At 26.0% G+C, this 13,286-nt stretch overlaps 1 protein-coding gene across 1 annotated transcript; it reads left to right on the top strand.

Annotated features, from left to right (window-relative positions):
* Window positions 1-322: 322 nt before the first annotated feature.
* On the top strand, window positions 323-13,281 carry LOC101498915 (uncharacterized; the record flags this gene model as incomplete). The annotated part of the gene is made up of 7 exons (XM_004493255.2): window positions 323-498; window positions 6,158-8,752; window positions 9,190-10,014; window positions 10,195-10,518; window positions 10,702-11,196; window positions 11,848-12,657; window positions 12,739-13,281. Coding segments are annotated over exons 2-7 (5,565 nt in total), but the record flags the coding sequence as incomplete, so codon positions are not given.
* Between the last annotated feature and the right edge of the window lie 5 nt (window positions 13,282-13,286).

Below are 13,286 nucleotides of genomic sequence, written 5' to 3'. Positions count from 1 at the left end.
TCTTTACTTTTAAGGTATACCTTAAATCACTTCAAGAGCAAAGTAATAAAGATGCTCTAACAAATTTGGTGCTTTATACATCTCAGATTTAATATATTTTTAAATTGTATGCTTGGTCGAATTAATTAAAGAATTTAGTATAATTTTATATTCTCTAATGTAAGAACCAATTCCTTTATTTTCTCCTTCTTTTAAGTTAAGTTAAATTCTTTCTTAAACAACAAGTTGCTTATGTGATGGTTGAGGAATCCTAGAACCAAAAACCACCATTATATATATCATCAATGCATTCCAATTAAGTCTTAAACCTCAATTTATCCATTATATATATATATATATATATATATTTCTTAACCAAAGTTATTTCTTGTAAACATCCAATTTGGTGAGGGTCTTGTTACTATTACACTCAAATATATATAGTGTTGCTCTTTGGAAAGCTTATTAACATTTGTATATATTTGCTTTCCCTGAGGAATTCCAGAACCAACTTTTCTTGTAAGTATTTCCAATTTTTCTTTTTAGTTTTGTGTGTGCTCAATGATGAAAGTTTTCTTGTTTCTTTTGTATTTATATTTACTTTCCTCGTATGTGCAACAAAACGATTTTTTATTTAAAAATTTAAATGAAATTTAATTATCCTATTTATGTTTCTAAAGTTGCTATAATAAAGTAGTTAAATATGATTATTATTACATAAAAAAGTAGTTAATCAGACATAAATTAATCTGTGTTAAAAATATGTGTAATACCAATAATATAAAAAGGTTAGTTTTTTTTACAAGTAAAAAAAAGATAGCTTATTGAGTGAGTTTTTGTTTTTGCAAAAGTCAATTTGTTAAACATAAGACATAAGCTGTGACTAATTTCTTCTTAAGTGAGTTGATTTTTTTAAACCTGATGACTCTTAATCTATTATTTATTATCTATTATATATATTTAAAACAGACTTCTGATCCATCTCATTATATTTAGTGTACAAATATTTCCTACATCACCAAAAAGCTGATGTGTACTTGTTGAGAGTATGCTCACCTCTTTCAACAACTTCTTTAATCTCTTCAATCCTTATTCCTTCTCCTCTTCCTTCCACAATTTCTTTAATACTTCAAAAATCTATTTGATAATATTATTTTATAATAAATTTATAAATTATAAAATTATTTTACAATTATTTATAATTTGTAAATTATTTTATAATTTGATAATAATTTATAATTTATATTATTATCAAATTATTTTATAAGTTATTTTATTATAAATTTATAAATTATTTCATAATATTATTTTATAATATTATTAATCATTTATCAATGATAATAATTTATATTATTAGTCATTAAATTCAATGGAAAAAACCACCTAATTACTCATAAATATCGTCATAAATGCTCTTTATCTAATTCTCTATAAACAATTATATTATTCCAGTACGAGAGTAATGATTTTATACCTTAAAAATTCAATTGCTCATTAATGTCAATCCATTTATAATTATTTTCAATTCATGTCAATTCATTTTTTTTAAATAATATTTTATAAAATAAAAATATATATTCTATTTGACAGAAAATACAAAAATTTATTAAAAATAATCATAAAATACGAATATATGAAAAATTATTAAAAAAGTTATTTCCAATTATAATATATATGAATATATTAAAAAATATAATGAACAAAAGTTTACCATATATGTATTCTGAAAAAACATGTTAACACTAAACTTTTATCAATTAACTATAATTCAATTGCACAAACAATTAGTTAAAATTTTAAATACCTAAAATTAATTTAAAGTATATGTAAATCTTTAATAAAATAAATTTCAAACTCTTGATGAAATATATTCAATAATTTTTTTTACAACAACTTCTGATGCTCGCAATTAAAACATCATACTAATAAAACAAATAAATTTAGACTACGCTACAATATAATTTAACATTAACATTTTTTTTTAAATAAAAAATATTAAATAGTCAATCATATTTTTAAATTTTTACATCTTATTTTTGAGTTTGTATTTTACATTTTATTTCATCAAATAAATACAAGTACCATTATATGTTGAAAAAGAAATTGACAATCAAAGTATAATGAGTCAAACAATTATTTTATATAATAAGTTATCATACAAATTTTATAAAACATTTTAAAAATTAAATTAAATAATTGTGATAAACATGATTTTCCCTCATTTTAATTTTTCTAATCATATTCAATTATTACAAATCAATAAAGTAATATTATAAAATAACTATATTTATAATACATAAAATATTACTTATAAAACTTATAAAATTAATTAATATCCGCGCAACGCGCACGTTGCGCGGACCATAGACCATAATCTAGTTATAACTATTTCTGTTCTTGTACTCATATTTTATAAATGCTTGAACTACATCAAGTTTAAATGGATATGAAAATATCGATTTCAAGCCTCTTCATCTTCGTACATTGCTAAGACCTGTTCTCTTCATAGAAATCTTATTTCAAGTGCATTTCTATTGAGGTCACATGCATATTTGACTCGGGAAATGGTTAACTATTTTATTTACAATTTTGTTATTTTTTATTCAATCAAGTTTCTTTAAATATTTATACCTATATATAAAGTTGACATATAATTTCGGTGCAATTTTTCTCTCCAACTTTTTACTTAAATCAAATTGTTTTGGTTACAACTTTACTATTATTTACCTAATTAAATAACTTTAAATAATCACATAAAATTTTGTAATTTGAGTTATCTATATTACAAAGGCTAAATTACATTTGTGATTCTTTAACTTAATCTCAGGTAACGTTTTAGTCCTTTATCTTTTTTTTTTTTCCGACTTGGTCCTTTATTTTAATTTTAAGTGATAATTTGATATTTTATGTTTTAAAATTTCAACAATGTTATCCTTTTTTATACAAAAATTCAAAAAAAAAATTCAATCAAAACTCATAAAATTAATTATATTCTTCAATATAATACAAATTTCATCAAATTCGTAACGCAAATCTTCAAATAAACTCATATTTTCATACTTTATTTGATATTGTTAGGAATAAAGGACTAAATCGGGAAAAAAAAAGATAAAGGACTAAAACGTTACCTGAGATTAAGTTAAAGGACCACAAATGTAATTTAGCCTATTACAAAAAATAGACATAGAGAACTCATTTGATACAAGCAATATCAACTTTCGGTCAATTTTTTCCTTTAAATTTTACCACATTTAAATTATTTTATTTACATTTTTATTTTAAAGATAAATAGAGTACTATCTCAATTTACAATTCATCATTTGAAATTACAAAATGTGTTACGAACTCAATCTAACTATTGCACTAGCCCAATTTTTTTTTTTAAATGGAAAAATAAATTAATAACACTAATCCAAACACAAGAGCTGCAAGGATTAGAGAAAGGTTATTACAACAAATTTTAAACTTTATTAATCACTTAAATTTAACACTTTTTTTAATCAAAGCTTTTGTATTAAACTTTAATATAATATAAAATTAACATTCATATCATTATACCAAACTTTCAAATAAAGTTTTTAAAAAATTAAAGAAAACTTTGAAAGCAAGAGCGTCAATCAGTAAATATTATTTAAGGTAAAACTATTATTACATTATAAATTTAAAACAATTTATTTATTTTAGAATTTTTTTTAATTAATATAACGTATTTGATTATTTATTGAATACTAAAAAAAAAAATCAAAATTGCAGTTCACGATAGCATTATGAAAAAAATAGAATTTGTAAAAATATCCTATTTCATAAAGTCTATCTTAAAATTATTTTTAAGTTAAGAAGTAAAATAAACCAAATAACTTCAACTTTATTTTTAAAGTTATTTTTTTATACTTTAATTCAAAAGTAACTTTTAGGCTCGCAACAACTCCAACTAAACACGTAGAAATATCCATTACAAGTTAGTTATTATCTATTATATATATTTAAAATAGACCTCCGAATGTCACTTCACCCTCGAATGTCACCTCATTTTATTTCATCCATTTATACAAATATTTCCCGCATCAGCTAAAAAGCTATCTGGACCTCTCCTCCTTTCTCCCCTCTCAATCCTTGAATCCTCCTCCTTGACCAACTTCTTTAATCTCTTTAATCCATATTTCTCCTATTCCTTCCACAATTTCTTTAATACCTCCAAAATATATTTGATAATATTATTTTATAATAAATTTATAAATTATAAAATTATTTTACAATTATTTATAATAAATTTATAACTTATAAATTATTTTACAATTTAATAATAATTTAAAATTTATATTATTATCAAACTATTTTATAAGTTATTTTATAATAATCTATTATATATATTTAAAATAGACCCCCAAATGCCACCTCACCCTCGAATGTCACCTCATTTTATTTCATCCACCTATACAAATATTTCCCGCATCAGCTAAAAAGCTATTTGGACCTCTCCTCTTTTCTCCCCTCTCAATCCTTCAATCCTCCTCCTTGACCAACTTCTTTAATCTCTTTAATCCATATTTCTCCTCTTCCTTCCACAATTTCTTTAATACCTCCAAAATATATTTGATAATATTATTTTATAATAAATTTATAAATTATAAAATTATTTTACAATTATTTATAATAAATTTATAACTTATAAATTATTTTACAATTTGATAATAATTTATAATTTATATTATTATCAAACTATTTTATAAGTTATTTTATAATAAATTTATAAATTATTTTATAATATTATTAGTCATTTAGCAATGGTAATAATTTATATTATTAATCATTAAATTCAATGGAAAAAACCCACCTAATCACTCATTATCGACATAAATATCCTTATTTCGTGGACAATTATATTATTTCACTTATGGTGAGTAATAATTTTATACGTTAAAAATTTAATTACTCATTAATGTCAATTCATTTATAATTTCTTTCAATTTATGTCAATCCATTTTTAGTAACATTTTATACAATAAAAATATATATTCTATTTGAGAAAAAATACACAAATTTATAAAAATTAATCATAAAATAAGAACATATGAAAAATTATTAAAAAAATTACTTCCAATTATTAAAATACAAAAATTTATTTAAAATTATAATATATGAATATATTAAAAAATATAATGAACAAAAGTTTACTATATATATGTGTTTTGAAAAAATATGTTAACACTAAATTTTTATCAATTAAATTATATATTTATAATTGAATACTATTTTTTATTTTAATTTTTCTTATTATAATGATAATTTGAATGTTAAAAAATAAATGAAAATTTAAGTATTGCATAAAATTTAAAGTATATGTAAATCTTTAATAAAATTAATTTCAAACTCTTGAGTAAATATATTCAATAATTTTGTTTACAACAACTTATCATGCTCGCAATTAGAAAATCATACTAATAAAACAAATAAATTTAGACTACGCTACAATATAATTCAACATTAACATTTTTTTAAAATAAAAAAATATTAAATAGTAAATCATATTTATAAATTTTTACATTTTATTTTTGGGTTTGTATTTTATATTTTATTTCGTCAAATAAATACAAATACCGTTATATGTTTGAAAAATAAATTAACAATCAAAGTACAATGGGTGAAACAATTATCCTGTATAATAAGTTATCATATGAATTTTACAAATTATTTTAAAAATTAAATTAGATGATTGTGATAAACATAATTTTCCCTCATTTTAATTTTCCTAATCATATTCAATTATTACAAATCAATAAAGTAATATTATAAGATAACTATATTTATAATACATAAAATATTACTTATAAAATTTATAAAATTAATTAATTAATTAATATCCGCGCAGCGCGCTGGCCATAATCTAGTTTTAAATAAAATGGGTCTTAGACTCTTATTTGAATGAATAAAACTCACGGATATATATGACTATTTTCTTTATAAATTCTATATGAGTATTTAAAATTGATATTAAAGCTTGAATGATAAGTAGAAAAAAGAAATAAATAAGTACTGAGATAAGATAAATTAAACTCAATAAATGATTGATCTATCATTCTATAAATTAATGAATTGAAATGAATATTCTATGAAATATGAAATCATTTATCATAGTCTTTCACTAAATGAAATGATAGTTTGTGGTTCAAATTTTTAGATACACATTTGTTTGAGGTAAAAGGAAATGGAGTGTCTTACTGAATTAGCAAAAGAAGCTGTCATAAAACTTGGAGATTTAGTTGTGGACTCAACTGTGAAGCATTATAAATATTTGACACAACACAAAAAAATCACATCTAATTTGGAGGAAGAATATAAGAAATTGAAAAGGATAAAAGAAACACTGGAAATAAGGGTGAACATTGAAAAAAGGAAAGGATATGAAATTGCACCTGAGGTTCAAAAATGGCTTTCTGAGGTGACAAGTATTGAAATTAAATTGCAAAAATTGCTCTCTGATGAAAATAAAGCTAACAAGAACAAAAAATTCTTTGGTGGAAAATGTCCAGATTTTGCATTAAATTACTCATTAGGCAAACAAGGTACTAAAAGCACAGAAGATATTACAAGCTTGAAGGAGGAAGAAAAAAAATTCAAGGACCTATCTTACCCCAATGCTGCTTTAACTCTTAAAGATATCTTCATAAAAGATATTAAAAGCCTAATGTCTAGAAAACTACTTATAACAGAAGTGATAGAGAAACTAAAGGATGATGAAGTCAAAATGATTAGTATTTGTGGAATGGGTGGAGTGGGAAAAACCACACTTGTAAAAGAACTCATCAAATCAATAGAAATAAGTAAGTTATTTGATGATGTTGTGATGACAGTGGTTTCTCAAAATATAAATTATGAGAAGATCCAAACTGAAATTGCTGAGCTTTTAGGCATTGAAAGTAAAAAAGACAGTCCACAAGGAAGAGCAATGCAATTATTTGCGAGACTGAGTAAAGCTAATAGAGTCCTAATTGTGTTCGATGATGTGTGGGACATTCTTGATTTTGAGCTTATTGGAATTCCTTTTAGGGAACATGAAAAATCTTGCAAAATATTGTTTACGTCACGGGATGAAAATGTATGTCTAGCTATGGGAAGCAAAGTGAATTATCAAGTTCCTGTGTTGTTTGAGGAGGAAGCTTGGTATCTATTTCGAGAAATGGCAGGAAAAGTTGTAGATAGACGTGATATCAATCCAATAGCAAGAGAGATTGCAAAGGAATGTGGTGGTTTACCTCTTGCAATTGTGACAGTTGGAAGAGCTTTGAGTAATGAAGGAAAGTCTGCTTGGACGGATGCACTTAACCAATTGAAAAAATCATCTTCTTTCTCTCATGTTGGTAAATCTGTTCACCCTCGTATTGAGCTTAGTTTAAAGTTTTTGAATAGTAATGTACACCAGTTCTTCCTTATGCTTTGTGGATTGTTTCCGGAAGACTTTGACATTCCTATTGAAGGTTTATTGAATCATGCAATGGGCTTGAGATTGTTCGAAGACATTACTTCTTCATGGGAAGCAAGAGATCGAGTGGATACATTGGTGGTTGATTTGAAGAGAAAGTTCTTGTTGTTGGATAGCAATGTCAAAGGATGTGTAAAGATGCATGATATTGTCCGTGAAGTTGTCTTATCAATAGCAAATCAAAATGCAGAAGATAGGTTTATGGTGCAATACAATTTTAAGTGGATAAAAAAAGAGAAATTAGACAACATCAATGCACTATCACTTATCTTGGATGATACAAAAGAGTTAGAAAATGACTTTGAGTGTACAACGCTTAAACTTCTACAAGTAAGAGCCCAAGAAACAAAACCAATCTTTTGGCCTGAACATTTCTTCAAAGGAATGTGTGCACTTAAAGTTTTATCTATGCAAAATTTGTGCATTCCGAAATTGCCATCTTTATCTCAAGTCTCAGGTAATCTCAATACTTTGCAAGTAGAATATTGTGATGTTGGAGACATATCTATAATTGGTAAGGAACTTATACACCTTGAAGTCCTAAGTTTTGCACATTCAAATATCAAAGAACTGCCAATTGAAATAGGAAACTTGAGCATTCTAAAATTATTGGATTTGATATGTTGCAATGATCTTAATGTTATTTCTGATAATGTCTTTATAAGATTAACTAAGTTGGAAGAACTTTATTTAAGGATGTCCAATTTTCCTTGGAAGAATAATGATGCTGCAATCAAAGAGTTGAAAAAGATATCTCATAAGCTAATGGTTATTGAGATGAAAGTTAGAGGGGATGCAAATTTTCTCAAAGAATTGGATTTCAACAATTTGCAAAAGTTTTGGATTTATGTGGATCCTTATACTAGGTTACATCGCTCTTTATTTTTGGAGTTAAAAGTATTGAATTTGTGCGCTATGGATTATCAATCTATTTGTAACACATTGGTGCTCTTACAATTGGTTAACAAATGTGAAATGCTTTCAATAAGAAAGGTGATAAACATGAAAAATGTTACGACTAAATTATTACATGATCGCCAAAATAAATACTTAAAATATTTGAAAGTTGATTCATGTCCTAATTTGGAGTATCTCATAGATGGTAGTATCTCACAAATTCATACACTAGAATTGAACAATCTTAAGAATTTGAAAGAGATATGCCATTCATCCCATCATCATGAAGTCGAACGATTGATGACTGAGTTCTCAGATTTGGTTGAACTAGAATTAAGAGACCTCCCAAGTTTTACTGGCTTCAACAATGCTACCATTTTGAATGAGCTAAACCAAGTAAGTAAATTATTATTTTTAGTAGTTGTTGTTATCATTATTATTATTATTATTATTATTATTATTATTATTATTATTATTAATAGTAGCTCTCTAATTATTGTTATTAGCATCTTAATTTGATCATGAGAGATGTCTGAATGCATTATTAACAATATATTATCTTAAAATGTCTTTTAGACGGTTAATTTTATATTTTCATTGTCTTAATATGTTAATTGTCTACCAAATAGCCTACAAAAATAAAATAAAATTAGGGTACCTTAAAGATTTGTCCTATACTATTATAACTAATATTTTTTCTTTAGCAAATTAAATGGACCCAATGTGATTTTGTGCGTGCATTTTTCATTATATATTCAACCAACGAATTAATTTATTGTAGTAAATTTTATATAGGCTAATCAATATCAACAAATTTTGTTACATATGTTCAGGAATCGGATGTTGCAACTGAAATAAGTGATTCTACAAACACACTGGATGAAAAACTATCAGAGTCACAACATCTTAGATCCTCACATGTTATTGCCAAGTTGTTTTCATCTAATTGGATTAAACAATTTCCAAAATTAGAAACAATACTATTAAAAAATTGCATTTCCTTAGAGGTGGTGTTTGACTTGGGAGGATATTTGGAATCTAGTGTCCAAGCACTAGAATGGTTGTTTCCTCAACTAACAAAAATTGAGATATCATACCTCAAAAATTTGTTATATGTGTGGGGCATTGTTCCACATCATGTCCAAGGCTTTCAAAATTTGAGATTTCTAATAATTTCAAATTGTGATTCTTTAAAACATATTTTTAATTCGAATATTGTTAGAGCAATCACAAATCTTGAGAAATTGGAAGTGATATCTTGTAGGTCGATTGAGAATATAGTGGTTTTGAACATAGATGAAAATGATGACATCAAACGACATGTGAAATCTATTAGATTCAATAAACTACATCATTTATCACTTTCAAAACTTCCAAAGCTTATGAGTATTTGTTCAGATTCACTTTGGTTAGAATGTCCATCCTTGAAGCAATTTGATATCGATGATTGTCCTATGTTGGAGATATCTTTCTTACCAATCCATGTTGATGCAAAGCTAGACAACAACGTCGATGTCACAAATTGTGCAGACATAAAAGATGTTGATTTTCAAAATTTCAAAGAAAACAACTCAAAATCTTCTACTTGGTCCTCTAGATGTATGCCATTTATACCCAAAATTATTCATCAAGGAAACACAAGTAAGAGAAATAGTAAGGTATGAAATGTCATTTTATCTACTTTCTACAATTGTACATATAGTCTGCTACATAAATTGAAGAGATGATATTGACTCCTTTGAATAGAGACAATATTTTATAGATTAATACTAATAACATTAACTTAACCACAATAATTTTTAGAAGTATCTTATTTAATAATATTTTTATGTTTGCAGGAAACATTAGTGGTCCCTAAAATGCTTGATCGTGTACCTTTTATTTATGAAATGAAGAGCAGGAAAGGAAAAAGCCATATGCCTACTCTACAAAGTCTATGCATTGTAAAATGTCATTTGTTGGATTTATTATTTTTTCTTGAAGAACAATGTAATTTCACCGTTCTATCATGCATGAAGACCATCAAAATTGAAAAGTGTGACAATTTAAAGACCATAATAGCTTGGAGAGAAAAGACAAGAGACATGATAAATTCTTTTGTTGTACTAGAATCACTTCATTTGAAAAATTTGCCAAATCTGACAAGTCTTCAACATTCCATGGTGGGTATCAAAACAATCAATTGCTTAATATATTTGACAATTTTACTTGAACATGCATATTGAAAGTGCTACACACAAAGAGAAATAATATACATATACATTGTTAAAAGAAATTCATAATTGTTATTTTATTGATTTACTTGGATATATAATACAAGTAAATAAGATTCTCTTATTTTGTAGGATGAACATGTGAGTGATCAAATAAGCATAAGACATTTCCCACTCATTGATGAGTTCTTATTTCCAAACTTAACATCTTTTCTCATTGAAGCATGCAACAAAATCAACATATTATTTTCACATTCATCCATGAGTAGTCTTGAGCGTCTTGAGAAGCTAGAAATACGAGATTGTGAAAACATGCAGGAAATAATATATCATCAAGAAGAGATAGACACAAGTGAAAATAAGATTATGTTCCCTGCATTGCAGTCTCTACTTCTTATAAACCTACCCAACCTTAAGACCTTCTCCCAAGGTCACTATAATCTTCATTTTCCATCACTGCAGAAAGTTGCTATTGAAGATTGTCCCAATATGGAAGTATTTTCAAGAGGATTTTCTGATACACCTAAGCTCAAGGTTCTCACCATAAAAATTGAATCACTAATACTCAAGAACAATTATATACTGAAGATAGACATCAATGCCATTGTTCAAGGATTTAAATCATTTGTAAGTCTCATTTACTAAAGTTTAAATGGCCCACAAATAAACAATTATGTATGTTTTAACTATTAATACTTTTAGAATTATAGATAATCAAGTTAGAATATGGTTAAATATGATTTAATTCCTATTAAAGTTTTAAATTTTAGTTTTAATCTCTATATATAAAAAAAACTCTTTGACTTTTAATCTCTTTCAATATTTTTTTCTGTTAATTTTATTCGTTGTTGTTAAGTCAACTAATTTGTATCTTTTGAATTTTAGTTGACATGTTTAAATTTTTTGACTCTTTTTAATAAAAGATGAATTAAATATAATTTTTTTGAATGTAAATAATCAAGAAACCAAAATATCATAGATAAGGACTTAGAAATCAAATTTTAAACTCATATTTTACAAAGACTTATGTCCTAACTCATAAAATGTGTCTGAAAAGTTTTGTAGTGTTATAATAAAGTCTTAATTTATTTTGATTTTATAGGGTTTAAAACTACCCACGAAAAATATTATGGGAACTAAAATTCGAGGAAAGAATTTATAAGAACTAAAAGCAATATTTTAAATATTTTAGTGACCAAAAGCGTATATAAGTCTTTTGAATTTTGGGAATAAAGAAAGGTAATATTTCTAACAAACACATTAATGAATATTTTACAGGTTGCATCACAAGGATCAAAGATGTTGAATTGGACTAAACTACATAATGAAGGATACTCTTTCAAAAGCTCCGAAATATATATCAAAGACTCTCATAAATTGATTATACTTGTACCATACAATGAGATACAAGTGCTTCAACATGTGAAAGAACTCAACATAAGTTATTGTGATTCATTAGTTGAAGTGTTTGGATCAAGTAGAGGAGCATATACAAAAAAGGGGGAGGTTGTAAGCTTCCAGAACCTGACAAGTATTTATGTTGCAAATTGCCACAATTTGAAGAGTTTGCTATCTCATTCCATGTCCAGAAGTCTCGTGCAACTTCAAACACTAAAAGTTGAGAATTGTAAAATGATGGAGGAGATAGTTACAAAGGAAAATAAGAATACTAAAGGAGGCAACATAAAGACTTTATTTCCTATGTTGGAGAAATTGACACTTATGTATCTTCCTAACTTGGAATGTGTTTGTTCAGGAGTTTATGACTATGATATTCCATTGTACACTATTGAAGAGGACGAAGACATGAATTGCAATAATAATAAGATTGAAGTTTCATTTGTAGAATTAAAGGTGTTACAATTTAGACAAGTGCCAAAGCTCAAGTGTTTTTGTTCGGGAGTATACGACTATGATATCATGATGTCATCAATTGAAGAGTGTCAAATTATGAAAACATTTCCCCAAACAAATGTTATTGTAAAAACACCCAACCTTCATACACTAACGTGGGAGTTTCAAGATGTGCCCACACATGGAGATCTTAATTTAACAATACATTATCTTCATAATTCCGAGAAATACAAGGTAGAGGAGACACACACATTGATCATTATATGAAAATTTGAATATAAAATAGATTACATTAATTATGTATGTTATGTGTAGGTGGAGTTGCAAAAATTAGAGACATTTAAAGATATCAATGAAGAGCTGGTTGGCTACTTCAAAAGAGCAGCATCACTTGAAATTGTAAATTGTCACAAGCTATTGAATTGCGTACAATCCAACACGATGCACTTATTCTCACATATGAAGACTCTCGATGTGCGAGAATGTGAGTACTTAGAAGAGATATTTGAAGGATCAAATGATAGTATGCTGCATTATCAATTAGATGAGATATGGTTGTCTTTGCTGCCAAAAGTGAAGCACATTTGGAAAAATCATAATCACATATTAGGCTTTAAGGATTTGACAGCCATACACATAGAAAAATGTGATGATTTGAGATGTGTGTTTCCGGATGTTTCCATGGCCACAAGCCTTCCAAATTTGAAACGTCTTAAGGTTTGTGAATGCGAGAAGATGGAAGAGATAATAAGGAATAATAATAATTGTAATCCTATTACTCAGAAGATCATATTCCCATCTTTGTGGAGAATTGATCTAGAGAAGCTTCCAAGACTCAAATGTTTCGGTGGAAGCTCTTTCCC

Source organism: Cicer arietinum, chromosome 3 (genome assembly GCF_000331145.2).
Source record: "Cicer arietinum cultivar CDC Frontier isolate Library 1 chromosome 3, Cicar.CDCFrontier_v2.0, whole genome shotgun sequence".
Taxonomy (NCBI): domain Eukaryota; kingdom Viridiplantae; phylum Streptophyta; class Magnoliopsida; order Fabales; family Fabaceae; genus Cicer; species Cicer arietinum.
Note: the sequence above shows the minus strand (reverse complement) of the source record. Positions and strands in the feature narration are given on the sequence as shown.